This window comes from Danio rerio, chromosome 13 (genome assembly GCF_049306965.1).
Source record: "Danio rerio strain Tuebingen ecotype United States chromosome 13, GRCz12tu, whole genome shotgun sequence".
Taxonomy (NCBI): domain Eukaryota; kingdom Metazoa; phylum Chordata; class Actinopteri; order Cypriniformes; family Danionidae; genus Danio; species Danio rerio.
Genome location: NC_133188.1, coordinates 39,432,606 through 39,449,376, shown reverse-complemented (window position 1 = coordinate 39,449,376; position 16,771 = coordinate 39,432,606). Strand labels below are relative to the sequence as shown.

General features: G+C 35.4%; 2 protein-coding genes across 12 annotated transcripts; both read left to right on the top strand.

Annotated features, from left to right (window-relative positions):
• Positions 1-1,563: 1,563 nt before the first annotated feature.
• Positions 1,564-3,906, top strand: LOC141377034 (programmed cell death 1 ligand 1-like). 3 transcript variants are annotated; one of them, XM_073920177.1, is made up of 6 exons: positions 1,564-1,724; positions 2,243-2,276; positions 2,403-2,538; positions 2,662-3,009; positions 3,082-3,366; positions 3,451-3,906. In XM_073920177.1, the coding sequence occupies exons 3-6, from the start codon at positions 2,442-2,444 to the stop codon at positions 3,618-3,620; spliced, it is 900 nt and encodes a 299-aa protein (XP_073776278.1). In that variant the 5' UTR covers positions 1,564-1,724; positions 2,243-2,276; positions 2,403-2,441; the 3' UTR covers positions 3,621-3,906. The 3 variants fall into 3 exon arrangements, with proteins under 3 accessions (XP_073776278.1, XP_073776276.1, XP_073776277.1); XM_073920175.1 differs by having other exon boundaries at positions 2,243-2,316; XM_073920176.1 differs by having other exon boundaries at positions 2,243-2,538.
• A 4,330-nt stretch (positions 3,907-8,236) lies between these two features.
• Positions 8,237-12,962, top strand: zgc:153911. 9 transcript variants are annotated; one of them, XM_073919993.1, is made up of 6 exons: positions 8,237-8,329; positions 9,228-9,343; positions 10,429-10,536; positions 11,206-11,553; positions 11,656-11,940; positions 12,112-12,962. In XM_073919993.1, exons 3-6 carry the CDS (start codon positions 10,482-10,484, stop codon positions 12,288-12,290), a joined length of 867 nt encoding a protein of 288 aa, XP_073776094.1. In that variant the 5' UTR covers positions 8,237-8,329; positions 9,228-9,343; positions 10,429-10,481; the 3' UTR covers positions 12,291-12,962. The 9 variants fall into 9 exon arrangements, with proteins under 9 accessions (XP_073776094.1, XP_073776093.1, XP_068069043.1 ...); XM_073919992.1 differs by lacking the exon at positions 9,228-9,343 and having other exon boundaries at positions 8,237-8,289; XM_068212942.2 differs by lacking the exon at positions 9,228-9,343.
• The last annotated feature ends 3,809 nt before the right edge of the window (positions 12,963-16,771 follow it).

Sequence of the window (16,771 nt, the reverse complement as noted above, 5' to 3'; positions counted from 1 at the left end):
AAGCTTAATTCACCTATACCACATTTTTTTGGACTTGTGGGGGTAACCAGAGTACTCTGAGGAAACCCATGCAAACACTGTGAGAACATGCAAACTCCACACAGAAATGCAAAATGACCCAGAACATGCAAACTCTATTATTTACTCTATATGGTGCATGTTTTGATGGACTAGTGCTTGTTTTTTTATTTTATTTTATTATTATTGATTCACTTAAGTTTTTTTCTTAGTTTTTCCCTTATTTGTATAAAAACATTATAGATTGTATGAATGTAAATGTTTTTATTCTGTTTTGTATGTATAAAAAACTGTTATAAATATAATATTAAAACAAGAACATGCAAACTCCACACAGAAATGCCAGCTGACCTAAAATAGCTCTAAAAACAGCTTTCGTTGGAATTTAAAAATATATATATATGTCCAAGAAAAGTTTTACAGAGAAGGCAAACGCAAATCTTTATGTAGTTTAGCCTATTTGAGGATTTTTTCAGGGTGGTCTGTAGCCTAATCTTCTCATTTTACCTTAATCTTGCAGTTTTTTTTTCTCTCTTCGGTTTATGTTCTTATTTTTGTGGTATAAAGTGTGCTGCCCTCCTCTCCACTGCTGCTTCAAGCATCTTCAATGGTCACTCTCTGTGTGGTCATATTCTGTGCGTGCATCCTACAGCAGCCCGTTAACAAAATATGACATTTTTCGTTGAATGATTTGTTTTGCAGTACCGCTATTATCTATTGACAACCAAAAAATCTAAACAAAAACGAGAGTTATTTTATGCAGTCTTGGGGGCCCTCTGGTGGCCACGGAGCCCTAAGCAGCCGCTTGTAAGTAGTCTCCTTGCTCCGTGGGCCGGTTGTATCGAAATCTGACTCCTTCCTGAAAAACCTGTTCTGGTGAAGCTCCAATCAAATCATTTAGTAAAAGTACTCCATAGAGCAAGATATGACATCAGCATGAATTTGTGGTTCAGGCTAAATGTGACCTTTTAAAGCTGTATTTAGAGGGAATTAAAATCTTGTGCACTTTAATGTTGTATGAGAATTTGATATGCTGTTGATTTGATTTTTATACTTTTAAAAATGTGAACAAAATATAAACAAACATATAATAATAGTAAACGTTATATAAACAAAACATAAAACCAACCCTGAATATAAGACAAGCTGGCAAAATATATAAATAGCAGAACTCAGTAGTAATGATATCATAATATTGGGACGTTTATTTAAATCAATTTCTTTGGGCCAGTTAGACAATTAATAAATAAATAAAATTAAAAGCAATGTTCTTTTTAAACTTTACCATGTCTGCCCATTTCAGTTGACTTTTTAACAGAAAACTTTTAGTTTTAAAATAAAATAAATGCATGCAAACCACTAGGGTGACCGCCTGAAGAATGTCAGGAACGAAGTTTGATTAATATTTAAGCTTTCCTCTCCCCTATGCCTGCAGATGGAGTTTTCACTTGTAGATGTTTTGGCTACACAGCGCTAGAGGCGGGGCTTTATCCAGTGGTTATTATGGGCTGTTATATAAAGTATGGAAGAGAAGGCTTAAATTTCGTCAGGTGTGATCGGGATTGGGTCTCTGCTGTTGATCAGCCGAGCTTCTTAAACCAACAACAGGTCACAACAATCTCAGTTCATTCAGGAGTTTACTGTGATTTACGTTGCCAGCCGTAGAGGATCGTTGAACCTGTTGCGTCTCTCCTAAAGTCTCTTCGGTGAGTATGTCCAGTTAATAATTGTAAAAATACAACAACTGTTATAATAACTATAGTTTTTATTCCCTAATGTGATGTTTATGAGGACTTTAACTGTATTATCAGCCCTACAGTTAATAAATTCTCAGATTTAAAATGCTTTAGGACTTGATCAAGAAAGTGGTTGCTCCTGTCCTGCCTTTTTCTTCTAGCATGCACAGATTTTGATTATTACTGGACTTAAATAAAAGAAGCCTATGCAACTGTTTTTACATTTTAATTTAGTTTCATGTATTTTTTTCTCTCATTCTGCAGCATAAAGAGCATATAACCTCTAGTTTAAGTAAAGTGTCATTTTTCCTTTATCAAGTCTGTTTGTAGACTATTAACATTACATTTTACATTACATTACACATATTAAGTGACTCCTTATATTTCCCAAACATCAGACAACATCAAATATAAAAAAAATCAATATAACAATTTTACTTCTTCAAGAAAGAATGTTTAACAAAAACTGTGTTTTTTTACCCTTGTAGGAGTGACCTTCTGAAGATTTGAGAAGTCCTGAAGGTCTAGTCATTGACTCAGTCTTCTGAAAGATTTCAGTCCTGTAATTTCAGTACTGTAATTGTAATAAAAATAATGTTGTTTTATAATCTAATAATTTGAGATCTGAGTAAAAAGCTTATCTTGCAGCATTTCGAGATGTGAAGCGATGAAGCGATCAGTAAAGCAATGAGCATGATGAAGTTCACTTGCTGTCTGTATTACTACATGAACCTGCTTAAACATCAACCAAGGTGTCTCCTCCTTATTGGAGTGTCATGCTTCAGTGAGTGTTTGTGAGAAACTACTGAAATTATAGTGCAGTACTGGCATTACATATCATGAACTAAATATTTGATTCCTGTTATTTGACTGAAAACATTTTCTGTTTCTCTTTTTGATTTTCTAGCTCAGTTTGAGATTGTTGTCCCTAGAGATCTTGTCATTGGGAGCTGTGGCAATGCACTGATTCTCCCCTGCACATTCCCTGTGGGGTCTCAGTGGGATCTGAGCAGCACTGTTATTATATGGCAGCGAGGGCTGGATGTAGTTCACAGCTTCTACTACAGTCGGGATCAGCTGGACCAACAATTCCCTCATTATATTAACCGCACCAGTCTGTTCATTCAGGAGATGCAGCGTGGAAACGCCTCTCTAAAACTGGACAAAGTGACTCTGCAGGACTCTGGCATCTACACTTGTTCCGTCAGCACAAACTCCGGCAGCCAGAAGAAGAGCTTTGCAGTGAATGTTGCAGGTAACAAAATGACACAGAAAGACAGATGAATGGAGAGCAGGCCTGTTTTAATGTGCGTGTTGTGTTTTCCAGCGCTCTACTCTGAGCCTCGTCTGCAGTTCTCCATGTTGACGGATGGAGTCAATCTGCTGATGACGTCAGATGGAGGATACCCTTCTCCAACACTGCAGTGGCTGATGGAGAACTCAGACATCACCAACCAGACTCAAACACACCTCAGACAGGACACACTCACAGGACTTTACATCGTGTCCAGCTGGATAAAACTCTCTGACGTCTCAAACTCTATATTGACGTTTATTCTGCACAACAGACCACTGGGTCAAGACATCAGGAGAGAGATCCAGATATATTCAGGTGAGGACTTTGATAAGCAAAAGCCCTATAAAATGCTTAATTTATTAAATGATCATATTAAATATAGTTGATTCATTTTTACAGAAAGGAGAGAGAAGCATGGAAACAACAGACGGCAGGAATGCTTGATTTTGATGCCTGTTATTCTGTCTCTGCTGCTGCTGATCATGATTGCTCTATTGTTTGAGTGTATTACAAGCAGTAGAAGAAAACGGAACAAAATAACATCAACCACACAGGATTTGATTGATTAATTCATCTAATATTAATGAGCATGTGTTTTTAGACCAGATTCTTTTTGTCATCATGATGTAGTTTGGGTCTTTTATTTATTGCATGACAACAAGGATTCAAATAAGCAAGGTTTAGAGGCAATCAAAGATTTGTTGATCTGGATTTTATTTATTTATATATTTATAGTTACACTACCGGTCAAAAGTTTTGGGTCATTTTTTTAATGTTTTTTTTTTTAAGAAAATTATTCTGTTCCTCAAGGTGGCATTTATTAAATGTAATTTAAAAAATATATATTTATACAAATTTTAAATAACTGCTTTCTCATTGTACATATGCTGGATAAGTTGCCAGTTTATTCCGCTGTGGTGACCCCAAAATTAATAAAGGGACTAAGCCGACAAAAGAAAACAAGAAAATGAATGAATGAATATTATCATTCATAATAATAATAATAATATTAATGCTAATAATAATAATAATAATTCATTCATTCATTCATTTTCTTTTCAGCTTAGTCCCTTTATTAATTCCGGGGTCACCACAGCGGAATGAACCGCCAACTTATCCAGCAAGTTTTATGCAGCGGATGCCCTTCCAACTGCAACCCATCTCTGAGAAACATCCACACACACATTCACACACTACAGCCAATTTAGCCTACCCAATTCACCTGTACCGCATGTCTTTGGATTGTGGGGGAAACCGGAGCACCCGGAGGAAACACACACAAAGGCAGGGAGAACATCCACACAGAAACACCAACTGAGCCGTGGTTCGAACCAGCGACCTTCTTGCTGTGAGGCAACAGCACTACCTACTGCGCCACTGCCTCGCCCCTATAATAATAATAATAATAATAATAATAATAATAATAATAATAATAATAATAATAATAATAATAATAATAATAGTTGTTGTTGTTGTTGTTGTTATTATTAGAGTGATTTCTGAAGGATCATGTGATTTTGAAGACTGGAGTAATGAACCTGAAAATTCATCTTTAAATCACTGGAATAAATTATTCAGTTATAAACTACTATTGAACTTTTTTTTTATTAATCATCGGTTATTTTAACATCTCAGCACATACAAAAGTAGTCTCAGCTATACAGTAGGGGAAAAAGGGAAACATACAAACACGTAAGCAGGATAATAATGTCAGGCTGAGCCAAAATATACACCATAGAATAGAAAATCAGGAGAAATTATTAATGTAATGCCAAAAAGGTGTCCATTGCTACCAAAAGTCATCTGACATTTGATGTACAGTTGAAGTCAGAATTATTCGCCCCCTGAATTATAAGCCCCCTGTTTATTTTTTTTAACAGAGAAAAGATTTCTAAACATATTAGTTCTAATAACTGGTTTATTATTTTTTTAATGATAATAATTTTGACCTTAAAATGGTTCATAAATATGTAAATCTGCTTTTATTCTAGCTGAAATAAAACAAAGAAGACTTTCTCCAGAGGAAAAAATATTATCAGACATGCTGTGAAAATGTCCTTGCTATGGTAAAAATCATTTGGGAAATACTTTTTAAAAAATCCAGTGGGGGCTTATAATTCTGACTTCGACTGTATGTCATAGGTGAGTTTCTCAAGTGACCACAATAGAAGTATACATTTCTTTGCCAGATAAACCAAGGTTAAAAACAAATGCTTGGTGTGGGAGTCCAACACATTCTGTACTCCACCATATAGCAAATACAATTCCAGAGAAAAACTACATGTTATCTTTAAGAGTCTTTGTAGAGAATGATGTATTTTCTTCCAATAAGAGAGAATTTAGTCACAATACCAGACACAGTGAAGGAATGAATTCCTTTGCATTTTTTTGCAGCTAAAACAAAGACCAGAGGAGGTTTTGTAGATCTTTTTCAAGCGTAAGGGTGTAAGATAAACTCTGTTAAGGAATTTGTAATTGAGTTTTGAACAGTTATTTTATAGTGCAATAACATTTCACAATTTGAACTGTATTTCTGATTAAATAAATGCGGCCTTAGTGAGCAGGAGAAGCTTATTTTAAAACATTTAAAAATCCTACTGACCCCAAACCTTTAACCGGTAGTGCATGTTACACCGTTCATTAGATAAATCTGTGATAAAAACATTAAAACTGTGATTTAAAGCTTTTGCCATGTGATTCATTCTGACAAATCTAAACTGCAACAAGCAGGCCACTTGTGGTAAATCACTTGTTTTAACTTACATCTGAGTAACTTCAAATGTTATGGACATTTCAATAAAATAAAAAATGGTCTTATTAATCACTATGAGGCCATATACCCATACAGGACATGACATATACAGGGTTCCTATATGGGTCATGGAATTTATAGAATATCATTTAAAAGGTCTATTCCAGACATTAAACTTCAGGCAATTTAATCTGTCATTTATATATAGTTGAAGTTAGAATTATCAAACCCCTTTGATTTTTTTCTTTTTTAATATTTCCCAAATTATGTTTAACAGCAAGAAAAAATTCACAGTATGTCTGAGAATATTTTTTCTTCTGGAGAAAGTTTTGTTTTATTTTGACTAGAATAGAAGCAGCTTAAAATTGTAAACACCATTTTAAGAAAAATATCATTAGACCCTTTAAACAATTTTTTTTTCTCGATAGAACAAACCATCTTTATACAATAACTTGTTTAATTACCCTAACCCAACCTAATTAACCTAGTTAAACCTCTAAATGTCACTTTAGATATTTTTAAGACACTTCTATACAGCTTAGTCAAATATTATTTACTGTCATCATGGCAAAGATAAAATAAATCAGTTATTAGAAATAACTGACGGGGGGGGGGGGTCTAATAATTCAGGGGGGGCTAATAATTTCGACCAACTGTAAAGGGATCAGGGGTCAAAGAAAGTGTTTTCCTCTTAAACATAAAGCCTACTGCATCATATTTAAAACATGAAGGACCTAATGAACAAAATAAACACTGTACTATTAAAATCTCTTCAACAATATTAGAAAAGTCATACTAAAATATATTTATCAAATATGATGCATTTATTTGCTCAGTCAATCTGCTTTGTAGGCCCACTGCACTGTTTTGCCCACCACAATTAAAATTGCACAGCTTTCATCATAAAACTAAGCATTTAAATACAGATTATTAAAAGATTCAGAGCAATAAATTATATAGAAATGTATTTTATTAGTCTGATAGTTTTATTAAAAATATTATTTCTTTACATTCATATAAATAAAAGGAACAGTGAATGTCTAAAATTGTTTTTAAAGGTTAAACTGAGCTTTTTAATTTACTAAACTCTTACTATCAATCAGGTGAGCCATTAAAAGTTTTGTGCCTAAAATACACTTTTCTGACATGTTCAGTCAAGTTGAAAATGAAATTTAACTTCTGAAAGTAAATAAGTCAAATAAATACCATGATGTTTGAGCACATGTTGGTGTTGTTGATACTTATGTGGAACAAAAGATGCATATATGAAGTTTAACAGTTAAAAGAACCCGCGCTAAGCCTAGAGCAAACCTTATATCACATGACCAATAATGACATTGGTTTGTTTTAAACACTGGTGGGTAAAAGTACAAACAAACAAAATACATGAACTATAGGTGCTTATTTGTTTTATCACAGGCAGTAAATTTATTGGCAATAAAACTAAAGGCAGCCACTGCACTGTAATCTTGATCCACACACAGTGGCTACATAATATATTATAGCTATCTCGAGCAATTGTTTATTTCAGTCATTTAAATATGAACTAAAACACATTTGTTTGACTGACTGCAGAAACATTTGACAGTGAATTAAATGCTAGGCTAATTCATTCTCTTCCAGTAGATGGGGCTAATAGATAAGTAAAAGCGCCACCATGAGCACTGAAATCAGCTTAAGTTTAATGAATGAAGCCCATGAAAAGTAGCATATATGTGTTTACTCTAACTGTAGATAAGTTGAACACATATCCTGCGGTTTTTCACACTTTTTGAACCGTTACATCTCTGAACGATAGCTAATTATAAGTTACAGTGAAAACCTAAATAAAGCTTTATATAATGATGAAAATAAATGAAACGATTAAAATGCATCATCATATTTCTCACATGTATTTATCAGTTATAATGCTGCATATTAACCAGCTAACATCACTGTCCCGTGTTTCTCTTCATTTTTCACAGCCGCTCTGTCGCTGAATGACTTTTTGTGTGTTGTTTGGTGTTTTTTAATAATTGTTATATTAGATAATCAACACCAAACCAAAACATTTGTGCATATATGTGCATTTAAAAACATGTGTTTGGATTCATCCTCTAAATCAGAAAATTTTTTAATTGAATATAAAAATAACATCACTGCATTGAAGAGAAAATACAATAACAAAAGTTAGGAAAGAGAAAAGAGAAAATCTTCACAAAGCCTCTATCAATAAAGACTATCCTAAGCTTTAAAAACGATTGCTTAAGAGACTCAACATTTTGAGCGAAATTTCAGCAAGTATATATACATGTAGGCTATATATCTATAGTAAGCATTAGGGATTGTCCTTAGGAACTTTGAGTGTGTTGTTTGGTGTGTTTGGGTGTTGATACGTATCACGTTGCCACACCCGCACGACGTTGTTTTCCATGACGTCATCACGCATATACCAGTAGTATCTACTAGATTCGAGAATGTTGTCGGTTGTTCTCCTTGCTGTTCAGGTTGCTGTGGCGACTTTGCGATATCGTAATGTCTTTGGCGGTATGAGGTCAGATCTTTTTATAGTGTGCGTCGTTAACAACCAGCAGTGGTGGAAAGAGTACTGAAAAATCATACTCAAGTAAAAGTACCATTACTTGCCTAAAAATGTAGTGCGAGTAGATTAAAAGTACCTGTTGTAAATATTACTCAAAGTAGGAGTAAAAAGTAGCCCTTTCAAAAGTACTAGTAGTGAGTATTACACTGTGAAAAGCTAATGTGTTCATGTAATTTGTGGATGTGTGTAAACGTAACATTCTGTAGTGCATGTAGTTATTGCCCAGTAGGCACACAACGTCATAGGATGTTAATATTAGCTTAGATTTAGGTTGTGATGTCAAGTGACCAAAATTCAATGTCTAGCCAGCGTCTAAGGACAACATTAATTTGATGTCTAATAACGACGTTAAATGACGTTGATATTTAGTCGATTTTAGGTTGTGTTAGAAAGTGACCAAAATCCAATGTTGAGCTAGCATCTTAAACCAACATCACACTGACGTCAAATACTGATAATTATTCATCAGGTGTGGCAACCAAAATTCAACATCAGGTAGACGTCATGGTGGTAACGTTCACACAACTTCAAGCTTTGACATCATTAGACGTTGATATTTGGTTGGTTTTCGGTTGGACATTGACGTTGGTCTGACAGTAAGTTCTGACGTCAACCCGATTTGAATTTAAATTGAATTCACCTTTATTTGTATAGCGCTTTTACAATGTAAATTGTGTCAAAGCAGCTTTACATAGAAGATCATAGTAAATACCAAACAAAATGCATCGCCTTAAGACATTGGGGTACAACGTCAATTGGACATCATGTTGATGTCTTGTGCTCATTGGGTGTTTAAGGCCATTTTGGTCCCCATACAGTAAACATCTGTCATTTTCTCATCAGTGACCTGCATCTAAACAGTCTCTGGGTCATTGCGTGTAAAGAATTTGGACATCTTCTTGGACACTTTTAATGCTACCAAACAGTTTGCTGCAATTATAAATCACCCATGTCTTCAGGTATTTCATTATGAAGCGATTTACCTTCAATGTGTGATTTGATTGGACGGGAATTACAGGACTGATTTTTCTAATCCCCATAGACAAGAAAAATAAAGTAGTGACTGCAGGTTGAAGGAAAGTAGTGAGAGTAAAAGTACAGATACTGCAATAAAAATGTACTCAAGTGAGAGTAAAAGTACACATTTTTAAAACTACTCAGTAAATTACAATTCCTGAGAAAAAGTAATTAATTACAGTAATTTGAGTATTTGTAATTAGTTACTTTACACCACGGACAACCAGGGCACATATTTAAATCATTGTGGTATATCAGATCCCAGATCATTAATGTTAAAATGGGTTTTGTTTTTTAATGTGTTATTTAGAAATAAAGTTTCCCAAGTTTGTCTTCCTAGAGTGAAAAAATAAATGAAAACAGCTGCTATTAAACCGAGCTCAAATTTGGGGATGATGACATTTCTGTCATTTACTCAACCTTCATTTGTCACAAAACTTTTTGAGATTCTTTTTTTCATTGTACACAAACGTTTTTGTTTAAAGTTGTTTCATATCATTATGAGTTTTCTTTCTGTGTAGAACACAAACGAATTTATTTTTAATAATATTGGAATCATGTATCCATTGACATCAATAAAGAAAAAACAAATACTATAGAAGTCTATGGTTACAGGTTTAATATCTTTAATATCTACAGTTTAAATATCTTCTTTTAGTTTTACACTCAAAAAGGAAACGTGGGCAAGTAAAGGGGGATTTTTTTTGGAAGTGAACTACCCTCCTGGAAAAAAAACATGTTGGTTTTGATGTTTTGATGCTGTAAGCTGGTTTTGCTGGTTTCTACATGATCTCCTCTCCTCTGACACACCCCTGCCGGTTTCACGCGTGGATGTTTTGGTTACACAATAGAGGCGGGGCTAAATCTCGTAACTATGGGGCGGACATTAATACAGTGACAATATGGAGTGACAGCTCAGAGTTCATCGAGAGTGATCGGGATCGGACCTCTGCTGTTGATCAGCTCGGCTTCACCCACATACAACTAAACAAAATCACTGAGTTTTTTGTTTTGTTTCTGGTAATAGTGATTCAGGAGTGTTAAAGGATTTACTTCTTTCCTGCGGTCGTGGATTGTGATATGAACTTGAAGGTGTTCTGCTTTTTTTTCCTACTTCTTGAAGCCTCCTGTTTCAGTAAGTATCTCAAAACTATAATGTAATCTTAAAGTGATCTGTTTGTGTTTACATATGTGTACCTTTCATATTTATTATTTATTTATGTATAGACTGTATTTAAATTAATACTGTGTTTGTAAAGTGTGTCATTGTATTTTGCACTGTCTGAAGCCTGTAGCTAGATAAGTTGTTCACTTATTATAGCACACGTGCTGCTGGTGATGTGACGATAAAAGTGGTTTGATTATATCTTTAAACCCCTAAAATAGTCTCTCTGCCCACGTGTTTGTTTGTATAATATAGCATATGTTAGGACAGCACCCATAATATATTGTATAGTGTGTTGGCATTTGCCAACATGCCGAGACATGCTTAGTCAGAATGAATGTTATAATGACTCATCATCATGACCCAGATTAGATGTGACCTTGGGATTTAGGTGCTTTCATGATGTCATTTCATTATGATCTCATTAGTTTATAAACACGAGGGCACGTGGACAGTGGAGCTAAAGAAACATTCATTTGATTGCATTCCGCTTTTGATTCTCATTATCAGTAAATCTTAGTTTGAGATTCAAATATTACTGTAAATGCTTAATGCAAGAAGAAATCTGCTGCCAACAAACTGATCATTCAAGTTATGATTGTAAAATAAATGTCTTCTTTCCTCTTTGTGTCTCTTTAGTTGAATTTGAGATCTCTGTTCCCCGAAGTCCTGTCATTGGGTTTTACGGTGAGGAGCTGATCCTCCCTTGCACATTCCCTGTGGATTCTTCGTGGGATCTGAGCAGCACTGTTATCACATGGCAGCGAGGGCTGGATGTAGTTCACAGCTTCTACTACAGTCGGGATCAGCTGGACCGGCAGAATCCTCATTATGTCAGCCGCACCAGTCTGTTCATTCAGGAGATGCAGCGAGGAAACGCCTCTCTCAAACTGGACAAAGTGACTCAGAGGGATGCCGGTGTTTACACCTGCTCCATCAGCACAAACTCCGGCAGCCAGAAGAAGAGCTTTGCTGTAAATATTGCAGGTAACAAAATGACACATATAGACATGTTGATGATGAATCTCATGAATCGAGCTCAGAAAATGGGAAAAATGCTTGTTTTAACATGCGTGTTGTGTTTCCCAGCGCTCTACTCTGAGCCTCGTCTGCAGTTCTCCATGTTGACGGATGGAGTCAATCTGCTGGTGACGTCAGATGGAGGATACCCTTCTCCAACACTGCAGTGGCTGATGGAGAACTCAGACATCACCAACCAGACTCAAACACACCTCAGACAGGACACAAGCACAGGACTTTACATCGTGTCCAGCTGGATAAAACTCTCTGACGTCTCAAATTCATCTTTGACATTTATTCTGCACAACAAACCGCTGGGGCAAGACATCAGAAGAGAGATCCAGCTTTCGTCAGGTGAGGACTTTGTAAAAGAAATCAATAAATATAAGCATTTTTAAATGTTTATGAACAATCAATATTGATGGAGATAGTTTAAGCAAACATGAAAGTTCTGTCATTATTTTCTCCTTCCAAACATGCACTGTACTATTTACAATAATCATAATTATTTTTTTTTCTTTACAGATAAAATTGAAAAACAAGAAGAGAACAGATGCTCTGAATGCTTCATTTTGATCCCAGTTGCTCTGCTGCTGCTCGCGATGGTTTTATTGTTTGTATTCTTTATCAAAAGAAGAAGAAAAGCAGAAAAGAGCAAACAAAGTTCCTCCAGTGAAACTAAAAGTCTGAGTGAAAATGTATGATTATGATGGTTATGCTGTTTTTTTAATGATGATCATTTCCAGGACAGAATTTAGTATTATATTTATTGTTACATGGTTCAAGTTATTTTAAACCAGTTTTTAACAAATAAACACTTTATTTGTGCTGTGATGATCCTTTCATGTTAAATACCATTTCAATGCATTATTCCACTGATCTTTATGTCAGATATCTGGTGTGTTTGTCACAGCTAAACTAACCAAATCTTCCTAGGTGCTAAACACTTTTAACAGAGCTAAAAATTTCATAAACAGAATTTGTCAGTCATATCATATTATGATGCACTGCTGATGTCCTGCTTAACAAGCATTATGTTTGAGACCATTTCCATTAGTGTTATACATTTTACTCTTGACTTTATGCACTAAACAGTATTTTTTTACACACACCTGCTGGCAGGATCTTGTTGCTCCACAGTAACATTTTACAACGATATTTATTAAATTAGTTTCTCTCTAAAAATGGAATTTGATTTGAATTCATGTAATTTATAACATGTAATTTTATACTGTGAACTAGTGTGTTAGTAGTACTTATGTTTGACTATGGGACCACTGTGTGCTGTTTAATATTTCAATTGTTTACATTTGCCTCCGTATCAAGTGACATGTTTACTCATGTGATGCTGAAATAAAATATACATTTGTATAATATCCCACCAGTGTGATTAATATTACTTCACAGATTATGTGTATACAGGTGCTGGTCATATAATAAAAATATCCTAAAGTTGATTTATTTCCCCGATTCCATTCAAAAAGTGAAACTTGTATAATGTATACATTCATTCTTCACAGACTAATATATTTCAAGTGTTTATTTCTCCTTTAATAATTATGACAAGTAATGAAAACCCCAAATCCAGTATCTCAGAAAATGACAATATAACCGAAGACCAATACAAAGAAAACATTTCTAATAAAAATACTATCAACTGAAAAGTATGAACACGAAAAGTATGAGCATGTACAGCTCTCAATACTTGGTTGAGGCTTTTTTTGCACAAATTACTGCAGCAATGCAGCATGGCATGGAGTGAATCAGTATGTGGAACTGCTCAGTTAGCATGAGAGCCCAGGTTTCTCTGATAGTGGCCTTCAGCTTTTCAGCCTTGTTGGGTCTGATATCACATCTTCCTCTTCACCCAAAAATTTTCTAAGTGGTTAAGTTCCGGCAAGTTTGCTGGCCAGTTAAGAACAGGGATAACATGGTCCTTAAACCAGGAAGTGGCAGCTTTGGCACTGTCTGCAGGAGCCAAGTCCTGTTGGAAAAATCAAATCTGTATGTCCATAAAGTCAGGAGCAGGAGGCATGAAGTGCTTTAAAACATCCTGGTATAGATCAGAAAACACAGTGGAGCAACACCAGCAAATGACATGGCACCCCAAACCATCACTGACAATGTAAACTTTACAGTGGACCTCAATGTAAATTACGTGCCTCTCCTATCTTCCTCCAAATTATCAATCACTCCAGAATTGACTTTCATTAGAGAACATAACTTTGAACCACTCAGCAGCAGTCCAATCATTAGCCCAAGCGAGAGGCTTTGAAATTGTGTGTTCTTCAAGAGTGGCTTGACACAAGGAATGTAACAGGTAAAACCAGTGTCTTGCACACATACATCTGTGTGTAGTGGTTCTTGAAGCACTGACTCCAGCTGCAGTCCACTCTTTTTTGTGAATCACCCCCACGTTTTTGAACAGGTTTCGTTTCGCAGTTTTATCCATATGATGCGATTATCTCTATTGCTTGTACAATTTTTTTCAACTTTATCTTTTTCTTCCCTTCACCTCTCCATTAATGTGCTTGAACACAGAGCTCTGTCAACAGCCAGCCTTTTTTTGCGATGATCTTTTTTGTCTTGCCCTCCTGGTGCAAGTTGTCAGTGGTTGCCTTTTGGACAACTGTCAAATCAACCATTTCCCCATGATTGTGTAGCCAACAAAAATAGATTAAGAGACCATTTAAATGTCTTTGCAGGTGTTGAGTTAATTAGCTGATTAGAGTGTGGCACCAGGTGTTTTCAATGCTGAACCTTTTCACAATATTCAAATTTTTTGAGATACTGAATTCAGGGTTTTCATTGGTTATCAAAATCATCAAAAATAAAAGAAACAAAGGCTTTAATTTTTTCAATCTTCGTGGAATAAATGCATATATTATAAGTAGTTAAATAAATCAGCTTTTTAAAGATATTCTAATTTTGTCACCAGCACATGTCAGTGTGATTTAAGATTTTTTTACACTCCCTTACCTTTGAATCCACTTTCAATCCCTTTTCTTGCCTTTGCTTTTTATCTGCTCAATCAAACTAAAAATAAAATAAGATGCAAGTGTTCCAGGAACGATGTCAGTATAAACAATACTTTAATTCAAATTTACAACCATTTCAACCTTGTACAGATTAGTCACACACATAAAAAATGTCTGGGTGATAATGTAAAAAAAAAAAAAAGTGGAATGGCATCACAAGGCTTTTGAGCACAACTAGAAGGCCATTGTACAGATAGCAAGACCAAACCTGCATAACTGAAGAAGAATGTTAAGTCACGACCACAATTAACACAAGGTTTAATTTAATTTTCTACAAAACTATCAGTTTGATTTATTCAACATTGCCTGGTTCTTTGATTTAACAAAAAAAGAGGTGATATGGACAGTGGAGATACTGCTTTGATTGCATTCTGCTTTTGATTCACATTTTTAGTGCTGTCTGTTTATTGACCTTATTCTAAAATGCGGAAGTGCGCCTGTTTTCGCGATTGTCTTAGAACTTCCTTTTCAGTCGCCTATGGGAGAAATGACAAGGAATAATAAACGGCAAAAAACGGTCAAACTACTTGCTCTACAAACAAATGTTTGCATGACTATACAGACCAAGTAGAATAATATAACAAGGAAATATCAGTTTGCAACATCAAACAGCGAAACGAGCAGTTTTTAATGTCTAAACATGAATGGAAGTGAATGAGACCGGAAGTCTCGTGCCAAAAAGATTCAAATGGCAGCGCCCGCTCGTCTGCGGAGAATAAGGTCAATATGGCTGTATTGTAAATAACTAAGTTCTTTCTTTCTATCTATCTATCTATCTATCTATCTATCTATCTATCTATCTATCTATCTATCTATCTATCTATCTATCTATCTATCTATCTATCTATCTATCTATCTAACATTCAAAATTCTTCAGAATATCTTCATTTGTATTCAATGGAGGAATGAAACTCAGTTTTAGAACAAGTGATTAAATAAAGACAACATTTTTCAACCAGATTTAATATCGCTATAGTAAAAGCATCTGTAATATGACCACATACTAGTTTGCATTGGTTCTTTAATAAAAAAATTAAAATAATAATTTCAGAGAATTATTAGAGCTGATAGACTGATTTTGGGACTGATCATTACTCTATTCAGCATTGATAATTGGTGACACTATTGCTTTATAAGGAAGAGATTTCATTTACTATCATTAGTTTAGTGTAGGTGGCTTGGGGGGGAACAGGAAAGGGAAAATGTTTACCTAAAATTCAAACGTGGTTTCCAGAAAATATGATCAAAGTTATCTGGAAAATGATTATCTGAGATCGAGACTCAAACATTACTGTAAACCACTGAGACAAGACAAAACCTGCCAACAAACTGATAAGCCGAGTAATGATTGTGAAACTCGTATGTCTTATTTCCTTTGTCCTGTTTGGCTGAATTTGAGATCTCTTCCCCGAAGCCCTATCATTGGGTTTTACAATGAGAAGCTCATCCTCCCCTGCACATTCCTGTGAAGACTTCATGGGATCTGAGCAGCACTGTTGAGGGCTGGATGTAGTTCACAGCTTCTACTACAGTCGGGATCAGCTGAACCAGCAGAATCCTCATTATGTCAGCCCGTGTCAGCCGCACCAGTCTGTTCATTCAGTAGATGCAGCGAGGAAACGCCTCTCTCAAAATGGACAAAGTGACTCTGGAGGACTCTGGCATCTACACCTGCCCCATCAGCACTAACTCCAGCAGCCAGAAGAAGGGTTTTGCAGTAAATGTTGCCAGTAACAAAATGACACAAATAGCCAGATGTTGAAGATAAATCTCATGAATCCAGCTGAGAATGAAAAAAAGGCCTGTTTTAATGTGTTTGATTTGCGTTTGAGTTTACAATTGGCTGCGCCAATTCTGAAAGAGTGGCTGAATATGAGTCTGGTGGGAAGCCAGAATGGGGGAGGACGTCTTTAAGGTGTTTTTAGAACCAGAAGTGTGTTATGGGATGGTTTAAATCATCCATTAACAGGGGTTATCAGGGTCTGAAGCTTGGGATTTTCTAAAATGGATAGAGTGTTTGAAATGGGCTTAGGGGAGAAGGGATATCGAAAATGTATATGAAATGTCCTTCTCTCGTTTAGTCTGTTTTGCTTAGTTTGATGAAGAAGGATAGAGTTTCTTCATGTTTGGGTAGCTGAAGGGTTTGA

What these genes read in the sequence shown, in the direction of transcription:
- zgc:153911 (XM_073919992.1), top strand. Translation starts at nt 10,482, where the DNA reads ATGAACTTGAAGGTGTTCTGCTTTTTTTTCCTACTTCTTGAAGCCTCC. An exon ending in TCTTGAAGCCTCCTGTTTCA is followed by an intron (nt 10,537 to 11,205) that starts GTAAGTATCTCA and finishes GTGTCTCTTTAG; the next exon opens with TTGAATTTGAGATCTCTGTT. An exon ending in AGAGATCCAGCTTTCGTCAG is followed by an intron (nt 11,941 to 12,111) that starts GTGAGGACTTTG and finishes TTTTCTTTACAG; the next exon opens with ATAAAATTGAAAAACAAGAA.
- LOC141377034 (XM_073920177.1), top strand. Translation starts at nt 2,442, where the DNA reads ATGAGCATGATGAAGTTCACTTGCTGTCTGTATTACTACATGAACCTG. An exon ending in TATTGGAGTGTCATGCTTCA is followed by an intron (nt 2,539 to 2,661) that starts GTGAGTGTTTGT and finishes TTGATTTTCTAG; the next exon opens with CTCAGTTTGAGATTGTTGTC. An exon ending in AGAGATCCAGATATATTCAG is followed by an intron (nt 3,367 to 3,450) that starts GTGAGGACTTTG and finishes TCATTTTTACAG; the next exon opens with AAAGGAGAGAGAAGCATGGA.